At 47.5% G+C, this 19,154-nt stretch overlaps 1 protein-coding gene across 2 annotated transcripts in view; it reads left to right on the forward strand.

Annotated features, from left to right (window-relative positions):
• The window catches only part of SLC16A10 (solute carrier family 16 member 10), a 186,106-nt gene that overhangs the window by 136,400 nt on the left and 30,552 nt on the right, over positions 1–19,154 (forward strand). For both annotated transcript variants that reach the window (XM_063631128.1, XM_055261459.2), the window contains exon 4: positions 5,006–5,149. In XM_063631128.1, coding sequence (XP_063487198.1) covers positions 5,006–5,149 — 144 coding nt within the window. The remainder of the gene's footprint in view (positions 1–5,005; positions 5,150–19,154) is intronic.

A 19,154-nucleotide genomic window follows, 5' to 3' on the forward strand; every position in this document is an offset into this window, starting at 1 on the left:
CTAATGCATGTTCGTTGGCTTTATTAGAGCTGCTTTTGTACTGTGGCCACCCATTTAACTTCCTCTGGGGTTGATATATGAGAGCTAGAGGAGGCCGGGCGCGGTGGCTCACGCTTGTAATCCCAGCACTTTGGGTTTGGGAGGCCGAGGCGGGCGGATCACGAGGTCAGGAGATCGAGACCACGGTGAAACCCCGTCTCTACTAAAAATACAAAAAAATTATCCGGGCGTGGTGGCGGGCGCCTGTAGTCCCAGCTACTTGGAGAGGCTGAGGCAGGAGAATGGCGTGAAACCGGGAGGCGGAGCTTGCAGTGAGCCGAGATTGCGCCACTGCACTCCAGCCTGGGCGACAGAGCGAGACTCCGTCTCAAAAAAAAAAAGAGAGAGAGCTAGAGGACTCTGCCTTAGCTTCTTTGTCAGAACGCCATCTGATGTCTCCAAATGTCTTACACTGTGGCTCCCCTGTAAGAGAGGTAGAGAGGAGAGAGGCCAGGGCTGAGGCCATTCCAGTGAGATGATCACTTTCTTAGCTTACTGCCTGAGACCTCTCAAGCAGGATCTGTCTGTGGGCTCTAGTGAGGGGAAAGGAACCTGCCTTCAGTTGGCTGGTCAGAAACAGTTACCCAGGGCCGGGTGTGGTGGCTCATGCCTGTAATTCCAGCACTTTGGGAGGTCAAGGGTGGAGGATTGCTTAAGCCCAGCAGTTTGAGACCAGCCTGGGCAACATAACAGGACCATGTCTCTACAAAAATGATTTAAAAATTAGCTGGGTGTGGTGGCATGTACCTGTGGTCCCAGGTACTCGGGAGGCTGAGGTAGGAGGATTGTTTAAGCCCAGGAGGTCAAGGCTGCAGTGAGCTGTGATTGTGCCAGTGCACTCCAGCCTGGGCAACAGAGTGAAACTCTGTCTCAAACAGAAAAAATGTTTCAGGCACAGTCAGTGTTGAAGATGTCAATTAGCAAGGTTTTGTTAATCCCCTGGAAGTGTGCAACCTAGGATTAAACAGATGTTTAAGAACATAAATAACAGATGAATTCCTGGCTGGGCGTGGTGGCTCACACCTGTAATCCCAGCACTTTGGGAGGCCGAGGCAGGTGGATCACGAGGTCAGGAGTTCGAGACCAGCCTGACCAACATGGTGAAACCCCGTCTCTACTAAAGATACAAAAATAAGCCGGGCGTGGTGGTGGGCACCTGTAATCCCAGCTACTCAGGAGGCTGAGGCAGGAGAATTGCTTGAACCTGGGAGGCGGAGGTTGCAGTGAGCTGAGATTGTGCCACTGCACTCCAGCCTGGGTGACACAGTGAGACTCCATCAAAAAAAAAAAAAAAAAAAAAAGAGAGAGGGAGATGAATTCCTGACACTTAATACATTTAGATAAAGTCTAACTTATCTTTAAAGTTAACTTTAAACAACTGCTCTACAGCATAATATTATCCCCTGTGTAGACAGTGACCTCTAGTATAAGCTTTAAATTGGTTTAAAAAGTAGATTAAGTATGAAAAAAATCTCTTCAACATTTTCATATCTAGACAACTCTTTATTAGAAATATCCATTTTGTCCTATATTCACTTTCTACCGAAATAAAGTGCATGCCAGTCTCCAGAGGATGATAGATGGGCAGAAATTTATAAAGCAGTTAGCAGCAGTCATGGACGGCCCAGGCTACAAGTAGAACATACCAGACCTCCTGGGTACTACTGTCTCAGTGAGAAAGGATCCAGAGATCCAGCATCCCCAGATTCCCTCACATGCTGGCCAAAGAAACTTTTTTAGTTTGCAGATCTTGGTAGGAATAGGGAGGGAGTATTAGAAGCTGAAGTTCTTGCTTTATTTAGATAATCATGGCAGTAACAAAATTCGGTTAAATAATGCCCCTTCTAGGCCCGGTGTGGTGGCTCATGCACTTTAGGAAGCCGAAGCAGGCAGATCACTTGAGGTCAGGAGTTTGAGACCAGTCTGGCCAACATGGTGAAACTTCATCTCTACTAAAAATACAAAAATTAGTCGGGCGTGGTGGTGCACACCTGTAATCCCAGCCACTCTGGAGGCTGAGGCAGGAGAATCGCTTGAACCGGGGAGGTGGAGGTTGCAGTGAGCCGAGATCGCGCCACTGCACTCCAGCCTGGGCGACAGTGAAACTCCATCTCAAATAAATAAATAAATAAATAAATAAATAAATAAATAAAATAATGCCCCTTCTAGTTGAACAACTAAGTTCCCACCTAAGCATAATTTGGATTTACCCAATTTATATTCTTTCAAAATACCTCAAACATTTCACCTTATTATTCCTTTTAAGGATTACAAAGTGGAGCAGGGGGAAATAATAAACCACTAATAAAGAATAATAGTCATTTGACAGACAGGTGTTCTTAGTTTCATAAAAAAAGATGCCTGGTAGATTCAGTCTTTTATGAATACTAAAGAATGTCTCTTATTTTTTTTGTTTGAGACAGGTTCATTTTGAACCTAACCTGGTGTTCTCAGGGAACATAGGTTAGAGGGGAAAGATTTAGGAGTGAGGGCTCAAGCAAGAAGCATGTTAGAAAGCTGCTGTAGTGGTCCCGGTGACGAGTGAAAGGAATGGAACTAAAATACCATGAGGAACGTGGGCCAAAGGAAACAAGTCTGAGAGATTTAGAAAGTAAATCATCAGGATTCAGTGGTGACTCTTGGATTTGAAGAGGGGAAGGGAATAATCTAGGGTAGCTGTCAGTTTCTGCCATGGGTAGTTGGGCTAACAGTAGTGTATTAACTGAAATGGGGGGCAGGCAATTTGTGAGGGTGAGATGAGTTCAGCACGGGGCCTGTTGACTTTGAGGTGCCTTTGAAACAGGAGTGGATATGTCTAATTTTACATGAAGTGTCTACTTAAGAGAATGTGTACAGACATTAACAGGGCTGGGTAGGAACATGGAATACCTCAGGTGCCAAATGAAAACTTTTGACAATAACAAGAAGTTAGGAAGTTGAAGAGGGTAGAAGAGGCAGCAGAAATGTAGATGGATAAGAACATGTTTAAGTGACATTGTGAATAAACCTGTCCTACTGGGCCAGATGGGATTAGGGCTGAGATCAAAGCAGGCCTAATGCAGCTTGCAGACGTGTTTTGTTTGACTTTTGTAGAGCTGGATCACACAGTGTCCTAAATTTAAATTAGGTGCCAACATTTCCACACAAAACCCGGATTTCTGACTTTTCTTTTAAATTAAAGGGCTCCTAGAGGTAGATTTGGCAACCCTGGCAGACCTATATGATAATAATCAACTGAAGTATATGTCCTTTTTCTCCAATTAACCTGTTTTACTTTTGTTATTTCGCTGAGCCCTTAGACATTTAAATTTTCTACTTTTTTTTTTTAATCCAGGCTTATAAGTCAGATGAAATTTCTACTTCTGAGTCAAAGATCAGTAGTTAATAAAGGTACAAAGATAGATTAGCAACACATTACGGAGAGCTTTGAATACCAAACTAAGGAGTGTAAATGTAGGCAGTGGGCCACCTTTGAATAAGGAATTGATGAGATTAAAGCCATATTTAGGAGGACTATTCTGGACCAGTATGAAAACACAGAAGTTGGGGAAAACAGTTAATAGTTTAGAAAGAGAAGAGAAAAAGGAGATGGTGTTGGGATACATAAATGGGCTTTTAAAATGCAAAATGAGAAGTGTTTTAAAGAGATATCACCCAGGAAGGGTGTTCACTGCCACATGGGCACTATATGGGTGGTTGTATTTGGTGGGAAATTTGCTTGCAGACTTCCAGAACTCAGACCAATGTGTGGTGTGGGGGACGGTGATTGTCAGGCATTATGGAAAGGTCAAACAAAATATGCTCACTGGCTATCTGTGGCCCACAGGTCACTGTAGTCTCTGTTATAAGTACACTAAGTGGAAGAGAAAGGTCCTTTAAAAAAAAGAAAGCTAAAATTAATATCTGATTGTTATTAACTGTGTGCCAAATACTGTTCTAAGCTCTTTACACAGACATTTTATTTAATCCTCGCAACCAATTTCTGAAGTATGTACTTTTCCAATTTCCGTTTTACAGACAAACTGAAACCCTAGAGGTTAAGAACTTACCCAAAGCCACAAGGCTGATAAGAACAGAACCAGGACTTGAATGCAAGCAGTCTGCCTCTCTAGAGGTTTATCTTTTAACTGCTATGTTAAGCTGCCCCTGTATTTTAATCTGTTCTAATGCTACACAAATAGGCAACTTTACAGGTAGAGAACCTTATGCTTTATTCTGGACGCTCTGTTATAACTCATTTCAGGAGTGTCAGTTTGGTTCAGGTCCTCCTAGAAGAAATAAAACTCCAGAATTGACCCTTGAACTATCTTTTAGGGAGCAGATAATGTAACGGGTCCTTGGGCGACCTTGAGAGAACAGGTATGTTCAAATGTCTGTTCTCTTCCTTTAGCTAATGGCTCAGTGTAGCTTACAATTGCATGCTTCTAACCCTTTGTTGAAAAATAAAAACTCTTATAAAAATGCTTTCTTTTTAAGAGTCTTGCTGTGTCGCCCAGGCTGGAGTGCAGTTGTGCAATCAGCTCACTGCAACCTCCGCCTCCCGGGTTCAAGCTATTCTCCTGCCTCAGCCTCCTGAGTAGCTGGGATTACAGGCGGGCGCCACCATGCCTGGCTAATTTTTATATTTTTAGTAGACATGAGGTCTCACCATGTTGGCCAGGCTGGTCTCGAACTCTTGGCCTCAGGTGATCCACCCACCTCGACCTCTCAAAATGCTGGGATTACAGGTGTGAGCCACCATGCCCGGCCTTAAAAATGCTTTTAAAAATGAAAACTAAAACATGTTAATTTTTTTTCATATGTTTTCATGAAAAATTACCACAGGACAAATTTCACAAATATTCAAAATTGGAAAAAGTTGCAAGCCCATAACACTGCAGAGAAGCAAATGCATTTGATGCAAAGCCTCAGATTTGTCAAGTTTTTCTACCATATTTAGTGTGGTTTCTTTCTCTTTGGCCTATAGATGAAACATGTAAATGAAAGATTTCAAGATGAAAAAAATAAAGAGATTGTTCTCATGTGCATTGGCGTCACTTCAGGAGTTGGACGACTGCTCTTTGGCCGGATTGCAGATTATGTGCCTGGCGTGAAGAAGGTTTATCTACAGGTACTTTTTTACACCTTTTTTCCCTATCAAAAATTACTCTCATCACCCGACGGCTCATTAAATGTACTTACATGCTTAAATTCTTTTTTTTTCTTTCCTTTTTCTTTTTGAGATGGAGTTTCGCTCTTGTTGCCCAGGCTGGAGTGCAATGGCACGATCTCAGCTCTCTGCAACCTCCACCTCCTGGGTTCAAGGGATTCTCCTGCCTCAGCCTCCCAGGTAGCTGGGATTACAGGCGTGTGCCACCACGCCAGGCTAATTTTTGTGTTTTTTTAGTAGAGATGGGGTTTCTCCATGTTGGTCAGGCTGGTCTCAAACTCCCGAGCTCAGGTGATCTGCGTGCCTTGGCCTCCCAAAGTGGCTTAAATTGTTCTATAAAAATGAGAAATATTTTCTACAACATAACTTCTATAGGCAGTTTTTCAAGGACAAAATCAGTTATACGTTTGGGTTTTAAACATGAGAAATAGGCAATGAAACAACAATTTCTTTGTTTTGTCATGGAACTCCACCAAACCAGAATGGGTTTCATCCATTGCTTTTTCTATGAAGAATGTTTTTTGGTGTAGTTCTCATAGTCATGTGCAGATCCTGTGCTCTTTGCATGTCTTATGAAATTTGGTTGTGTGTGTGACTTTTCAGCTTCTTTACTGCAAATTGCCTCCTCATGTTTTGAGGTAAGCATAAACAAATGCTAATTCCAAGATCATTACTGACAATCAACAGAACAGGTATTGAAGTGATTCCTTCATGCCACACACTCTGCTGAATGCTGAAGACTTAAGTGAAACATGGTCTGTGCCCTCACCTAGTAGCTAATGGTCTCATGGGAGAAGATAAAGCAGTGTTGCAGTACAGTGGAATAATGGGTTTGCTAGATGGGTGCCATGGCAACACAGGCACCATGCATCTGAGTCACTAGTGAAGGTCTGAGCAGAGTTAAGAGTTGAGGACCAAGTATGTAGAGAAGGAAGACAGAGAAGCATGCTCCGAGCAGAGACAAACACATGGGAAAGCTGTGGAGGTGTGACATGGGATGTTATATCTGGGAAATGAATGTTTGAATGGAATAAAGGGAGAATAGTGGATGGATTGGTTGGGGGGATGGACAGGAAGCAGCTTGAGAAGGGCTGTTATGTACATGAGCTCTATCCTGCAATCTACCAGGAGCTATTAAAGGATTTTAAGCCAGAGAGTGACATAAGTTGGGGTGTCGGGGGTTGGTGTTTCTTTGTTTTTTAAGGCAAGGTGTCACTCCATTTCCCAGGCTGGAGTACAGTGGTGCCATCACAGCTCACTGCAGCCTCAACATCCCAGGCTCAAGCAATCCTCCCACCTCAAACTCCTGAGTAGATGGGACTACAGGTGCATGCCACCATGCCTGGCTAATTTTTGTATTTTTTTTTTTTTTGTAGTAACAGGGTTTCGCTGTGTTGCCCAGGCTGGTCTCTAACTCCTGGACTCCAACAATCCACCCATTTCAGCCTCCCAAAGTGCTGGGATTACAGGTATGAGCCGTGCCCAGCCTGAGTTGTGTTTTATAAAGATCAATTTCGGCTGTGCGTGGTGGCTCATGCCTGTAATCCCAGCACTTTGGGAGGCTGAGGCAGGTAGATCACCTGAGGCCAAGAGTTTGAGATTAGACATGGTGAAACCCCATCTCTACTAGAAATACAAAAATTATCCAGGCATGGTGGCACATTCCTGTAATCCCAGCTACTCAGCAGGCTGAAGCAGGAGAATCACTTGAACCTGAGAGGCAGAGGTTACAGTGAGCTGATATTGTGCCACTGCACTCCAGCCTGGGTGACAGAGCAAGACTCCATCTCAGAGAAAAAAAAAAAAAACCAATCTGGTAACTGTGAAGAGTGGAATGGAGTGGAGAAGGGGACAAGAGTTGAGATAGTCACAAAAGGCCACATACTGAATGATTCCATTTATATGAAGTGTCCAGAATAGGAATCTCTGTCTCTTTCCATAGAGAAAGAAGGTAGAATTGTGGTTTTAGGGGCTAGGGAAAGGAGGGAATGGGGAGTAACTGCTACTGGGTTTCTTTGTGGGGTAATGAAAATGTTATAAAATTAGATAGTGATGAAACTCACTGAATTGTACACTTTAAGTGGGTGAATTTCATAGAATATGAATTGTATCTCAATAAAGCTATTTTTTAAAAAGGCCAGGCATGGCAGTTCATGCCCATAATATCAACACTTTAGGAGGCTGAAGCAGGAGGATCACTTGAGGCCAGTTCGAGACAATCCTGGAATCATAGCGAGACCTCATCTCTACAAAAAAAAAAAAAAAAATTTTAAGTTAGCCAGGCACAGTGGCACATGCCTATAGTCTTAGCTATGCAGGAGGCTGAGGTGGGAGGACTTTGAGCCTAGGACTTTGAGATTACAGGGGAGTATGGTCATGCCACTGTACTCCAGCCTTGGTGACAGAGTGACACCATGTCTCTAAATTGTAGAAAAAAAGAGTAGAGGTCCAGGGACTACTTGGAAACTACATTAAAGTAGTCTAGGCGTCTAGGCAGGAAGAACCAAGACAGAGATACTGAGATCAAATGGAATAAGCTAGGGACATAGAGAATGAGAATTTGATGAAGCCACTTAGGCTGGATCTGAGATTTGTGGCTCAGGTAATGGAGTAGATGATTTTGCCATCTTATAAAGATCAATATGCAGTAGATCTAAGTATGATGATGAATTGGGTTTTTTTTAATTAAAAAAATTTTTTCACCCAACCTACCTGCCCTTGCCCCAGTGATGAGTTTGTTTTTGCCATGTTAAGTTTGTGATGCCTGTAGGAAAGCCAAGTAACGTTTAGAGCTCATGGAAGAGTCTGGATAAGAGGCCTGTGGGTTAGGAGGCCTGTGGGTTTGGCATTCATGGGCTGCATGAAGTTAAGTGGAGGACTAGGGAGATGGAAAGGGAGTGGCCAGATAGGCAGGGGGGAAAACAGGGATGAGAGTGTTTCTAGGGACAGGAGTGGTCAGCAATGTCAGTAGCTAGTGACAAAGAGGCTGAAAGGTTTTCATTGAACTTAGAATAGGGAAGCTATGAGTGACCTTACAGAGAATGGTTTCTACAGGTGCGGAAAATTGATCATGATCATTTGAACAAATGGAAATATAGACAACTTTGTCCAAACACTTGGCTGTGGAAGGAAGGTAAAGGCAAGCCACAACGGGAGCCTTAGGATTTGGGGATTAAGCCTGTCTAATTATATTATACATGAGAGGCAGTATTTGAGCAGGGCCTTGAAAAAGAGATGAAATTTGGACACAGGAAAATGATTAGAAAAGGCATTACAGATAAAGTTAACTTCCATTAATTGACTTGAAGTAATAACAGTCAACCATTTATTGAGGACTTTCGTGTGCCAGACAATGAACTAAGAGCTCTACGTGCATTATCTCATTGATCCTTGCCCCAGCCCTTTAAGACAGGAGGTACCATTGTTATTTCCACTTAGAGATGTGAACACTAAGGAACAGAGAGGCTACCTCACTGTGGGTGTCTGTGTGTATAGAGGTCCAGGCAGTCACAGGACAGTCTTGTCACACAGCTAGAAGGAAGTGAAGAGAGTTGGTAATGTGCTGCTTTTAAAAATGTATTTATTGTATCATGATCACTTTGTCAATACCTCACTGTGGACATCCTCATCTAACATTTAGTTTTGTTCTCTGGTGTCAAGGGAGCCCTCTAATGGACATTTGTGTCACTACAGACTTTAAGCTTTCATTCAAAAAGTTGAGTGCCTCCTGTGCCCTAAGCACCAGCTCAGATGCTGTTAGGGTGATGCAAACAAGACAGACATGGTCCCTGAGTTCCTAAAGCAAGCCTGAGGCAGGAAGAAGCCGAATGTGTTTGGAAACCCAAGAAGACGGGGAAAGTGGCATGGGAAGGGGCTGGAAAGTTAGAGTGGGTCAGATTAGACAGAGCCTTGAAAGCCAAGATGAAGAGACTTTGCTTTAAGAGTAGTGGATTTTGGCCGGGCGCAGTGGTTCACGCCTGTAATCCCAGCACTTTGGGAGGCCAAGGCTGGCGGATCACGAGGTCAGGAGATCGAAACACAGTGAAACCCTGTCTCTACTATAATTACAAAAAATTAGCCAGCCTTGGTGGCACATGCCTGTAGTCCCAGCTACTGGGGAGGCTGAGGCAGGAGAATCACTTGAATCTGGGAGGCAGAGGTTGCAGTGAGCCGAGATCGCACCACTGCACTCCAGTCTGGGTGACAGAGTGAGACTACGTCTCAAAAAAAAAAAAAAAAATAGTAGTGGACCTTTGTTGGAGGACGTAGGTCTGATTTTATGTTTTTAAAGTCACTGTGGTTGTCCTGTGTGTTGGAGGATGGATTACAGGGAGGGAAACGAGTGCAAGAGGGGAGGAAGACCTATTAGGAGATCAATTCAGGATCCAGGTGAGAGATGATGGACTATGGTACTGTAATAGATAAAGTCATGATATATTTTATATATCAGCATTTTATTCCAAAACAATTTTTGAATGTCCTCCTACCCTAGATAGGGCAGACAGATTATCTGCAACATTTTTGGAGCACATTTTAATACCTGAGTATTTCCAGTAATTTACAAAAGAAAATATAGCCTTTCCTAACTTGTCCCATGTTGGTCTGCGGTTACAGGCAGTAAGTTAAAAGTTAGTATTGGGGGTCAAATATTTCACTTTAGATGAAAGTTTAGCCACAATCTGGCTTCTGTTAGGCCTTATCTAATTTTTGCATCCAAATGTAGAGCATCGTTTGTGGCACCCAGTAGTACATGCTGAGTCACAGGTGTGACAGCTGCATTTCAAACAAGCCTGAGAAGGAGAAAGAAAGCCCTTCAGTGTGTCCTGTGGTTGTGAGGAGCCGCCCACGGACTCCACCTTGTGAACACAGCGGCACAGGACACAACACAGGCCTAACCCATGCAGGATGCTGGACTCGTTCCCTTATTCACTACCTCCTCTCTCTCCTGTTTCCTGGCTTCCTTGCCGCAACTTCCCAAACACACAGTGTGGTTTTTGATTCTTGGCTCTTCTGTGCTGCAGTTGACTCCAGCTCTGCCTGTTTGTTCCTTCCTTTATCTCCGTCCCTGGCTGTCTGCCTTTTGGCCCATCCTTTGAGGCTTGGAATGCTCTTGGGCTTACCTTCTTTCCATTCATTGGTGGTGTGTTTTCTCAGACATACCTGCTCCCTGCTTTCATCTTTCAACTTCTTGGGGCTGTGACAACTCTTCCCTCTTTGTCCCCTGGAAGCCAGTTCTGAGTAGCAGCCAGGCCTAGAACACTGGTGACATAGACACACTTCACAGCCCTCCGACATGGTCTAGTTTCAGATCATGGTAATCCCTAGTCTAGGAGGCTGTCGAGCCCAAGAGCACAGGCTCTGGAGTGAGCAACCAGTTCACCCCGGTTCTACCACCAACTTGAGAACCAACAGAGGGCTGCGGTGAGGCTTCTTGGTGGCAGGTTATGTAAAGTGCCTAGCCCAGACTGGATGATTAATAAATCCTTGCATCTGTTATGTTTTAATATCCTATTAAATACTGAAAGCGGATCCCGATTTGGAATAGGTCTCAAGAAAGGAGACCCTAGTTAATCCTGAATTAGAGTCTTTGCTTATAGGTAACAAAGAATTTAGGAATTTACCTCACAATTTTGCTTAAGAGTTCTGAATTTAAACTTCCATCAAGGTCCTGGGTCCCAGGTATTTTCAACCTAATAATTCTAAATATTGAGTGGTTGGTTGCAGTAGCTTATGCCTATAATCCCAGCACTTTGGGAGGCCAAGGCAGAAGGATCCCTTGACCCCAGGAATGCAAGACCAGCCTGGGCAACATAGTGAGACCTCATCTCTACAAAAAATTAAAAAATTAGCTGGACATGGTGGCCTGCACCTGTAGTCCCAGCTACTTGGGAGATTGAGATGGGAAGATTGCTTGAGCCAGGGAGGTTGAGGCTGCAGTGAGTTGTGATCATGCCACTGCAACCAGTCTGGGTGGCAGAGTAAGAGCTTGTCTCAAAAAAATAAAAATTAAAAATAAATGCTGAGTCAAGTCTACTGCTCCTGCCAGAAGAGATGACTGAAATGCATTACATAGAATAATAATGGTTAAAGAAAAGCTTTGCAAAAGTTCCCAGAATAGATACTTTATTGGGACAGGAGAAGCTACGTGTGTCATGATATCTTTTTACTATTTTCTTAACCTTATAGGCCTGTGTTTCTAGTCACCATTGAATTACTACAGATTTGTGTTTTTAATGTAATATGTAAGTGTTTTGGAAGGGTGAGAATATTTCAAAGGTTTGAAAGTTAAAACTGTGTATGAAAGAATTGAAAACTTGGAATTTAGATCACTTTTCCATTGTGTCATATTTCTCTGTGACATGAACATATTGAAGCATGGACATCATGTCCATGCACATAAAGCAGACAACCCAGACAACACACACATGTGCACAGGAATGCTCTGGAAGGATGCAAACTGAACTGTTAAGTGTCGATTCCTGAGGAGGTGAATGGGCATGGGTTGAGAATGAGAAGAAGTTGTAGGAAGACTTCCATATATTACTGTGTACATTTCTCTAAGGTTTGAATTTTAAAAAATATATTCATGAGTTACTTTTGTAATGTAGAAATATTAATGACTTTCCTATCCATCAGCCTGCATAAGCTTCCTCTTCCAGTTCAGGTAGAATGAACTGGATCAATGTTGCTCCATTTTCCATTTTAGCATTTTACATTTGCCTAAAGATATCTATCTTGGGATGAGGGTATATACTTTATCAAATGTAAGCTATTTCCAGAGTAATATATCCAAATACTTAACAATTTCCCAGCCTAAGTAAATGATCAGTCTCATCTAGACTGTGGCACTGGGTGTGAACATATCAAATGCATGTTTCTCCATCAGGCAGAAGTGAGAGTAACCATGTGCCATGGAGAAGGTTGACAGACTCCCTATGAAGCACTTCGAAGTGACACTGGCCTCTGTATGCTTCAGAAGAATCCAGCCACCTGCTGTGTGGCCTGACATTTTCCTTTAGTTTGTGATGGGCCAGCAGAACTCTGTTGCCAACTGTTTTCTGTCCTGGGTGCCTAGCCAGAGGTTCTGAAAGTCTGGAGACTTTATATTGGCTAAACTTTAGGAACGTCAATTACATGTCCATCTCCAAGATGCCTTCTTTTATTCAGGTGCAGCTCACTGTTTCCTCTTGAGCTACACTTAAGATTCTTGAGCAAAACCTAAACTGACATTTCTCCAGCAATGCTCTCCTTGAGGTAGAAATGGGAAAGGTAAGAGCAAAAGGAATCTTTTGTTCTCATGTGCATACACTAACTCATAGAAGGTTAATTCTTCTATAGCTTGTGCTGTTATAACAAGTATTATATATTTATGATATATTTCCTTAAAGAAAACAAAAGCAATATAGACATCTAAACTGTCACTGGCTTATTAAGTGCCAGTGCCAGAGCCTAGGAGAAAATAAGGAGCCTGTGAATCCCTTATTCGAATCTAACCAGAGCTGCTGTGTTTGAGAGCAAGTTTTAAAAGATTGTATGTAATACTAAGTTTATTCATCTTTCACACTGAGTCCCAGCATCACCAGATCAGTATTTGATGCCTGGATCAATCTTTATTCTGGGGAGTGATGAAGCATTGAACCTGCTATATGTATAGTTCGCCGAATGTCGGCATGTGCTCCTTGTGGCCCAGGCATCCCTGCATATAAGGAATAGGTATGTTCTCACCAGCCTCACCTACTTACCTCCACATTTAGCCAGATTCTGGGTATTAACATCTGCTGGGAAAGAGCATCACTACAGTAGCTACAAATAAGGTGGAAGAAGCAAAGTATTTTTTTTTTTTCGTTTTTTTTTTTTATTAATTTTTTTTGCATACAAAAACAATAAACATTTTCTAAAAATACATACAAAAAGATGCGTATCAAACATATTAGGAAGGTTGCACATGGGGAGTCGGGGAATAGAAATGGGGGTGGGAGTTAAAATAAATGAGAGAGGGACTTTATATGGATCAGTGATAATAACTCAATCCTCTATTTAACAAAGAAGAGGGAGAAGGAAGAGGAAGAAAAAGAAAGTGGGATAAAGGATCAGAAAGGGAGGAAAATAGAAAAAATTAGAGTATGACTCCAGGGTAGACCTGTTTTGTTGTCATTGAGTTGGTTGGTTGGTTTGTCTGTTGTATTCTTCATGTTTCGCCAAGTTGGCCAGACTGGTCTCGAACTCCTAGCCCGAAGTGATCAACCCGCCTCGCCCCCCAGAGTGCCAGGACCACAGGCGTGAGCCTCCACGTCCAGCCCCCACGTTGCTTCTGGCCTCCGTGGTAGACCTCCCAGACGGAGCGGCCAGGCAGAGGAGCTCCTCACTTCTACCCAGACACGGGGCGGCCGGGCAGAGGGGCTCCTCACTTCCCAGACGGGGCGGCCAGGCAGAGACGCTCCTCACTTCTTCCCAGACGATAGGTGGCCGGGCAGAGGCGCTCCTCACTTCCCAGACGATGGGTGGTCGGGCAGAGGTGCTCCCCACTTCCCAGACGATGGGTGGCCGGGCAGAGGCGCTCCTCACTTCCCAGACGATGGGTGGCCGGGCAGAGGCACTCCTCACTTCCCAGTTGAGGCAGCCGGGCAGAGGCGCTCCTCACTTTCCAGACGATGGGTGGCCGGGCAGAGGCGCTCCTCACCTCCCAGACGATGGGTGGCCGGGCAGAGGCGCTCCTCACCTCCCAGACGGGGCGGCCGGGCAGAGGCGCCCCTCACTTCTTCCCGGACGGAGCGGCCGGGCAGAGGCGCCCCTCACTTCTTCCCGGACGGGGCGGCCGGGCAGAGGCGCCCCTCACTTCTTCCCGGACGGGGCGGCCGGGCAGAGGCGCCCCTCACTTCTTCCCGGACGGGGCGGCCGGGCAGAGGCGCCCCTCACTTCTTCCCGGACGGGGCGGCCGGGCAGAGGCGCCCCTCACTTCTTCCCGGACGGGGCGGCCGGGCAGAGGCGCTCCTCACTTCCCAGACAGGGCGGCCGGGCAGAGGCGCTCCTCACTTCCCAGACGGGGCGGCCGGGCAGAGGCGCTCCTCACTTCCCAGACGGTGGGTGGCCGGGCAGAGGCGCTCCTCACTTCCCAGACGGTGGGTGGCCGGGCAGAGGCGCTCCTCACTTCCCAGACGGTGGGTGGCCGGGCAGAGGCGCTCCTCACTTCCCAGACGGGGCGGCCGGGCAGAGGCACTCCTCACTTCCCAGACGGTGGGTGGCCGGGCAGAGGCACTCCTCACTTCCCAGACGATGGGTGGCCAGGCAGAGGCGCTCCTCACTTCTTCCCGGATGGGGCGGCCGGGCAGAGGCACTCCTCACTTCTTCCCGGACGGGGCGGCCGGGCAGAGGCTCTCCTCACTTCCCAGACAGGGCGGCCGGGCAGAGGCGCTCCTCACTTCTTCCCGGACGGGGCGGCCAGGCAGAGGCGCTCCTCACTTCTTCCCGGACGGGGTGGCCGGGCAGAGGCGCTCCTCATTTCTTCCCGGACGGGGCGGCCGGGCAGAGGCGCTCCTCACTTCCCAGACGGGGCGGCCGGGCAGAGGCGCTCCTCACTTCTTCCCGGACGGGGCGGCCGGGCAGAGGCACTCCTCACTTCTTCCCGGACGGGGCGGCCGGGCAGAGGCGCTCCTCACTTCTTCCTGGACGGGGCGGCCGGGCAGAGGCGCTCCTCACTTCTTCCCGGGGCGGCCGGGCAGAGGCGCTCCTCACTTCCCAGACGGGGCGGCCGGGCAGAGGCGCTCCTCACTTCCCAGACGGTGGGTGGCCGGGCAGAGGCGCTCCTCACTTCCCAGACGATGGGTGGCCGGGCAGAGGCGCTCCTCACTTCTTCCCGGATGGGGCGGCCGGGCAGAGGCGCTCCTCACTTCTTCCCGGATGGGGCGGCCGGGCAGAGGCGCTCCTCACTTCTTTCCGGATGGGGCGCCCGGGCAGAGGCGCTCCTCATTTCTTCCCGGACGGGGCGGCCGGGCAGAGGCGCTCCTCACTTCCCAGATGGGGCGGCCGGGCAGAGGCGCTCCTCACTTCTTCCCGGACGGGGCGGCCGGGCAGACGCGCTCCTCACTTCTTCCCGGACGGGGCGGCCGGGCAGAGGCGCTCCTCACTTCTTCCCGGACAGGGCGGCCGGGCAGAGGCGCTCCTCACTTCTTCCCGGACGGAGCGGCCGGGCAGAGGCGCTCCTCACTTCCCAGACGGTGGGTGGCTGGGCAGAGGCGCTCCTCACTTCCCAGACGGTGGGTGGCCGGGCAGAGGCGCTCCTAACTTCCCAGACGATGGGTGGCCGGGCAGAGGCGCTCCTCACTTCTTCCCGGACGGGGCGCCCGGGCAGAGGCGCTCCTCATTTCTTCCCGGACGGGGTGGCCGGGCAGAGGCGCTCCTCACTTCCCAGACGGGGCGGCCGGGCAGAGGCGCTCCTCACTTCTTCCCGGACGGGGGCGGCCGGGCAGAGGAGCTCCTCACTTCCTCCCGGACGGGGCGGCCGGGCAGAGGCGCTCCTCACTTCTTCCCGGACAGGGCGGCCGGGCAGAGGCGCTCCTCACTTCCTCCCGGACGGGGCGGCCGGGCAGAGGCGCTCCTCACTTCCTCCCGGACGGGGCGGCCGGGCAGAGGCGCTCCTCACTTCCTCCCGGACGGGGCGGCCGGGCAGAGGCGCTCCTCACTTCCCAGACGGGGCGGCCGGGCAGAGGTGCTCCTCACTTCCCAGACGGGGTGGCCGGGCAGAGGCGCTCCTCACTTCCCAGACGATGGGTGGCCAGGCAGAGGCGCTCCTCACTTCCCAGACGATGGGTGGCCGGGCAGAGGCGCTCCTCACTTCCCAGACGGGGCGGCCGGGCAGAGGCGCTCCTCACTTCCCAGACGGTGGGTGGCCGGGCAGAGGCGCTCCTCACTTCCCAGTCGGTGGGTGGCCGGGCAGAGGCGCTCCTCACTTCCCAGACGGTGGGTGGCCGGGCAGAGGCGCTCCTCACTTCCCAGACGGTGGGTGGCCGGGCAGAGGCGCTCCTCACTTCCCAGACGGTGGGTGGCCGGGCAGAGGCGCTCCTCACTTCCCAGACGGTGGGTGGCCGGGCAGAGGCGCTCCTCACTTCCCAGACGGGGCGGCCGGGCAGAGGCGCTCCTCACCTCCCAGACGGGGCGGCCGGGCAGAGGCGCTCCTCACTTCCCAGACGGGGCGGCCGGGCAGAGGTGCTCCTCACCTCCCAGACGGGGCGGCCGGGCAGAGGCGCTCCCCACCTTCCAGATGGGGCGGTGGCCGGGCAGGGGTTGCAATCCCAGCACCCTGGCAGGCCAAGGCAGGCGGCCGGGGGGTAGAGGCTGCCGCGAGGCCAGACCACGCCACCGCACTCCAGCCCGGGCAACACCGAGGACTGGGTGAGCGAGACTCCGTCTGTAGTCCCAGTACCTCGGGGGGCTGAGGCGGGCAGAGCACTCGGCGTCAGGAGCTGGCGACCAGCGTGGCCAAGATGGCGAACGCGTGCCTGCATCCAAAGGAGAAAAGGTAGGCAGCGGTCGCGCGCGCGCCGGCAGACCCAGGCAGTCTGCGGCGCGGGCAGCAGCAAGCCGAGTAGATTGTAGCGTGGGCCAGAGAGGGAAAGAAAGAAAGAAAGAAAGAAAGAAAGAGAGAGAGAGAGAGAGAGAGAGAGAGGGAGGGAGGGAGGGAGGGAAGGAATTTTTCTGAGAAGTACTTAAAGGAAGGAAGGAAGGAAGGAAGGAATTTTTCTGAGAAGTACTTAAAGAATAGATGTGTAAAGGAAGGAAGGAATTTTTCTGAGAAGTACTTAAAGAATAGATGTGTAAATTTCTATAAACACAAGTCTTAAAGGAAAATGAAAAAATTTTACATTTAATTAACTACATAAATCATTGCCTAATTTAATAAGAATGTAACTTAATATAGCTTGAATGGAGAAAAGGACAACTTGCAGTCAGGGAAAGTATTAAGAAATAATATGCTTAGGCTGGGCACGGTGGCTCATGCCTATAATCCCAGCACTTTGGGAGGCCGAGGCAGGCAGATCACGAGGTCAGGAGATCAAGACCATCCTAGCTAACACAGTGAAGCCCCGTCTCTACTAAAAATACAAAAAATTAGCCAGGCGCGGTAATGGGTGCCTGTAGTCCCAGCTACTTGGGAGGCTGAGGCAGGAGAATGGTGTGAACCCGGGAGGCAGATCTTGCAGTGAGTTGAGATCGCGCCACTGCACTCCAGCCTGGGCAAGACTCCGTCTCAAAAAAAAAAAAAAAAAAGAAATATTATGCTCAAAATATATAGCAATAAGTTGGAAACCTTTACTTGAATAATTTTTTACAAAACTGACCAAAGAACAAAAACGTGAAGAGGCCAATTTCCAAGACTCATGTTATATAAATTGTTCTAAACCAACATATCACTTAACAAAGTTGAAAAGTTAACAAAGCCAAGTACTGTACTAGGCTTCCAACATTAACTAAGTATAAAATTCCACAGAGCTGGTTTTCTTATCTTTAAAGAAATTTGTTGGCAAGTGGTACTGGTGTTTAAAAAAAAAAAAAAAAAGGAAATATGTACTGGCCAAAATAGAAAAAAAATATGAAGCACATTAAAAGAAAAAATATATATTCCTGAAAACCTTGTATAATTACAGTGGCATGGTTGGGAATGTTTGGTCTATAGTTTTAACAATTAAATCCATGGAATCGGGCCCCGTACCATCCTAAAATTTTATTCTAGATTCTCTGGAGTTTGTGATTATAGATATGTTTCTAAGATTTAAGTAACTTTCTATGTTTATCCCCTTTTATGTTTGTACATAGAATAAAAATATTTCTATTGTTAAGAATATTAGAGTTGGATGCAGTGGCTCATGCCTGTAATCCCAGCACTTGGGGAGGCCAAAGCAAGTAGTTTGTTTGAGCCCGGGAGTTCAAGAATGGCCTGGGCAACATAGTAAGACCCCATCTCTACAAAAAATAAAAAATTAGCTGGGCATAGTGGCATGTCCCAGCTACTTGGGAGACTGAAGTGGGAGGATCACCTTGAGCCCAGGAGGTTGAGGCTGCAGTGAGCTATGATCGCACCACTGCATTCCAGCCTGGGCAACAATGTGAGACCTGTTTCAAAAATAAAAAATAAAAAATTGGGGTTTATCTACTTAGATTTTCAATAAAAATTACTACTTAAATCTTTACCTACTTGTTAATTTCAAACGCTTTTCTACATTTTGATTTATCTTTAAATCTCTTTTTGTCTCAATAAATGGGATGTATCAGGAAGTCTTTTACTTGCTCAAGGTCATAGAGAGCTTAGAACCTGGTAGTGTCCCTCTGAGCCCCAGTTCTTTCCAACCTGCCAGGCTGTAGGCCCAACAATTACTCACCACTAAAAAATTATGCTTGTGCTGTCATGGAAGTTGCATTGGAGAAGAGGATATTTAACTGGCAAGTAAAAATCAGGAGAATGGGGAGATTTTGTTCCTTTGAAATGCTAGTGTGAGGTGCTAGGCTTATTTTTCAAATGCCCAACTCGTATTCTTTTCTTTTCTTTTTTTTTTTTGAGAGGGAGTCTCACACTGTCGCCCAGGCTGGAGTGCAGCTGCGCGATCTCTGCTCACTGCAAGCTCCGCCTCCTGGGTTCACGCCATCCTCCTGCCTCAGCCTCCCGAGTAACTGGGACTACAGGCGCCCACCACCACACCCGACTAACTTTTTTTTTTTTTTTTGGTATTTTTACTAGAGACGGGGTTTCACCGTGTTAGCCAGGATGATCTTGATCTCCTGACCTCATGATCCGCCCACCTCGGCCTCCCAAAGTGCTGGGATTACAGGCGTGAGCCACCACGCCCAGCCGGCCAACTCGTATTCTTAAACTAATCGTAATTTTACCGTAAGACCATATTTTAGTGATTGAAGAAAAAATATACCTAACTGTATGATATGATGGTGTCAAAAAGAACTAACCCAATATGAAACA

The sequence above is a fragment of the Symphalangus syndactylus genome, chromosome 2 (assembly GCF_028878055.3).
Source record: "Symphalangus syndactylus isolate Jambi chromosome 2, NHGRI_mSymSyn1-v2.1_pri, whole genome shotgun sequence".
NCBI classification, from domain to species: Eukaryota; Metazoa; Chordata; class Mammalia; order Primates; family Hylobatidae; genus Symphalangus; species Symphalangus syndactylus.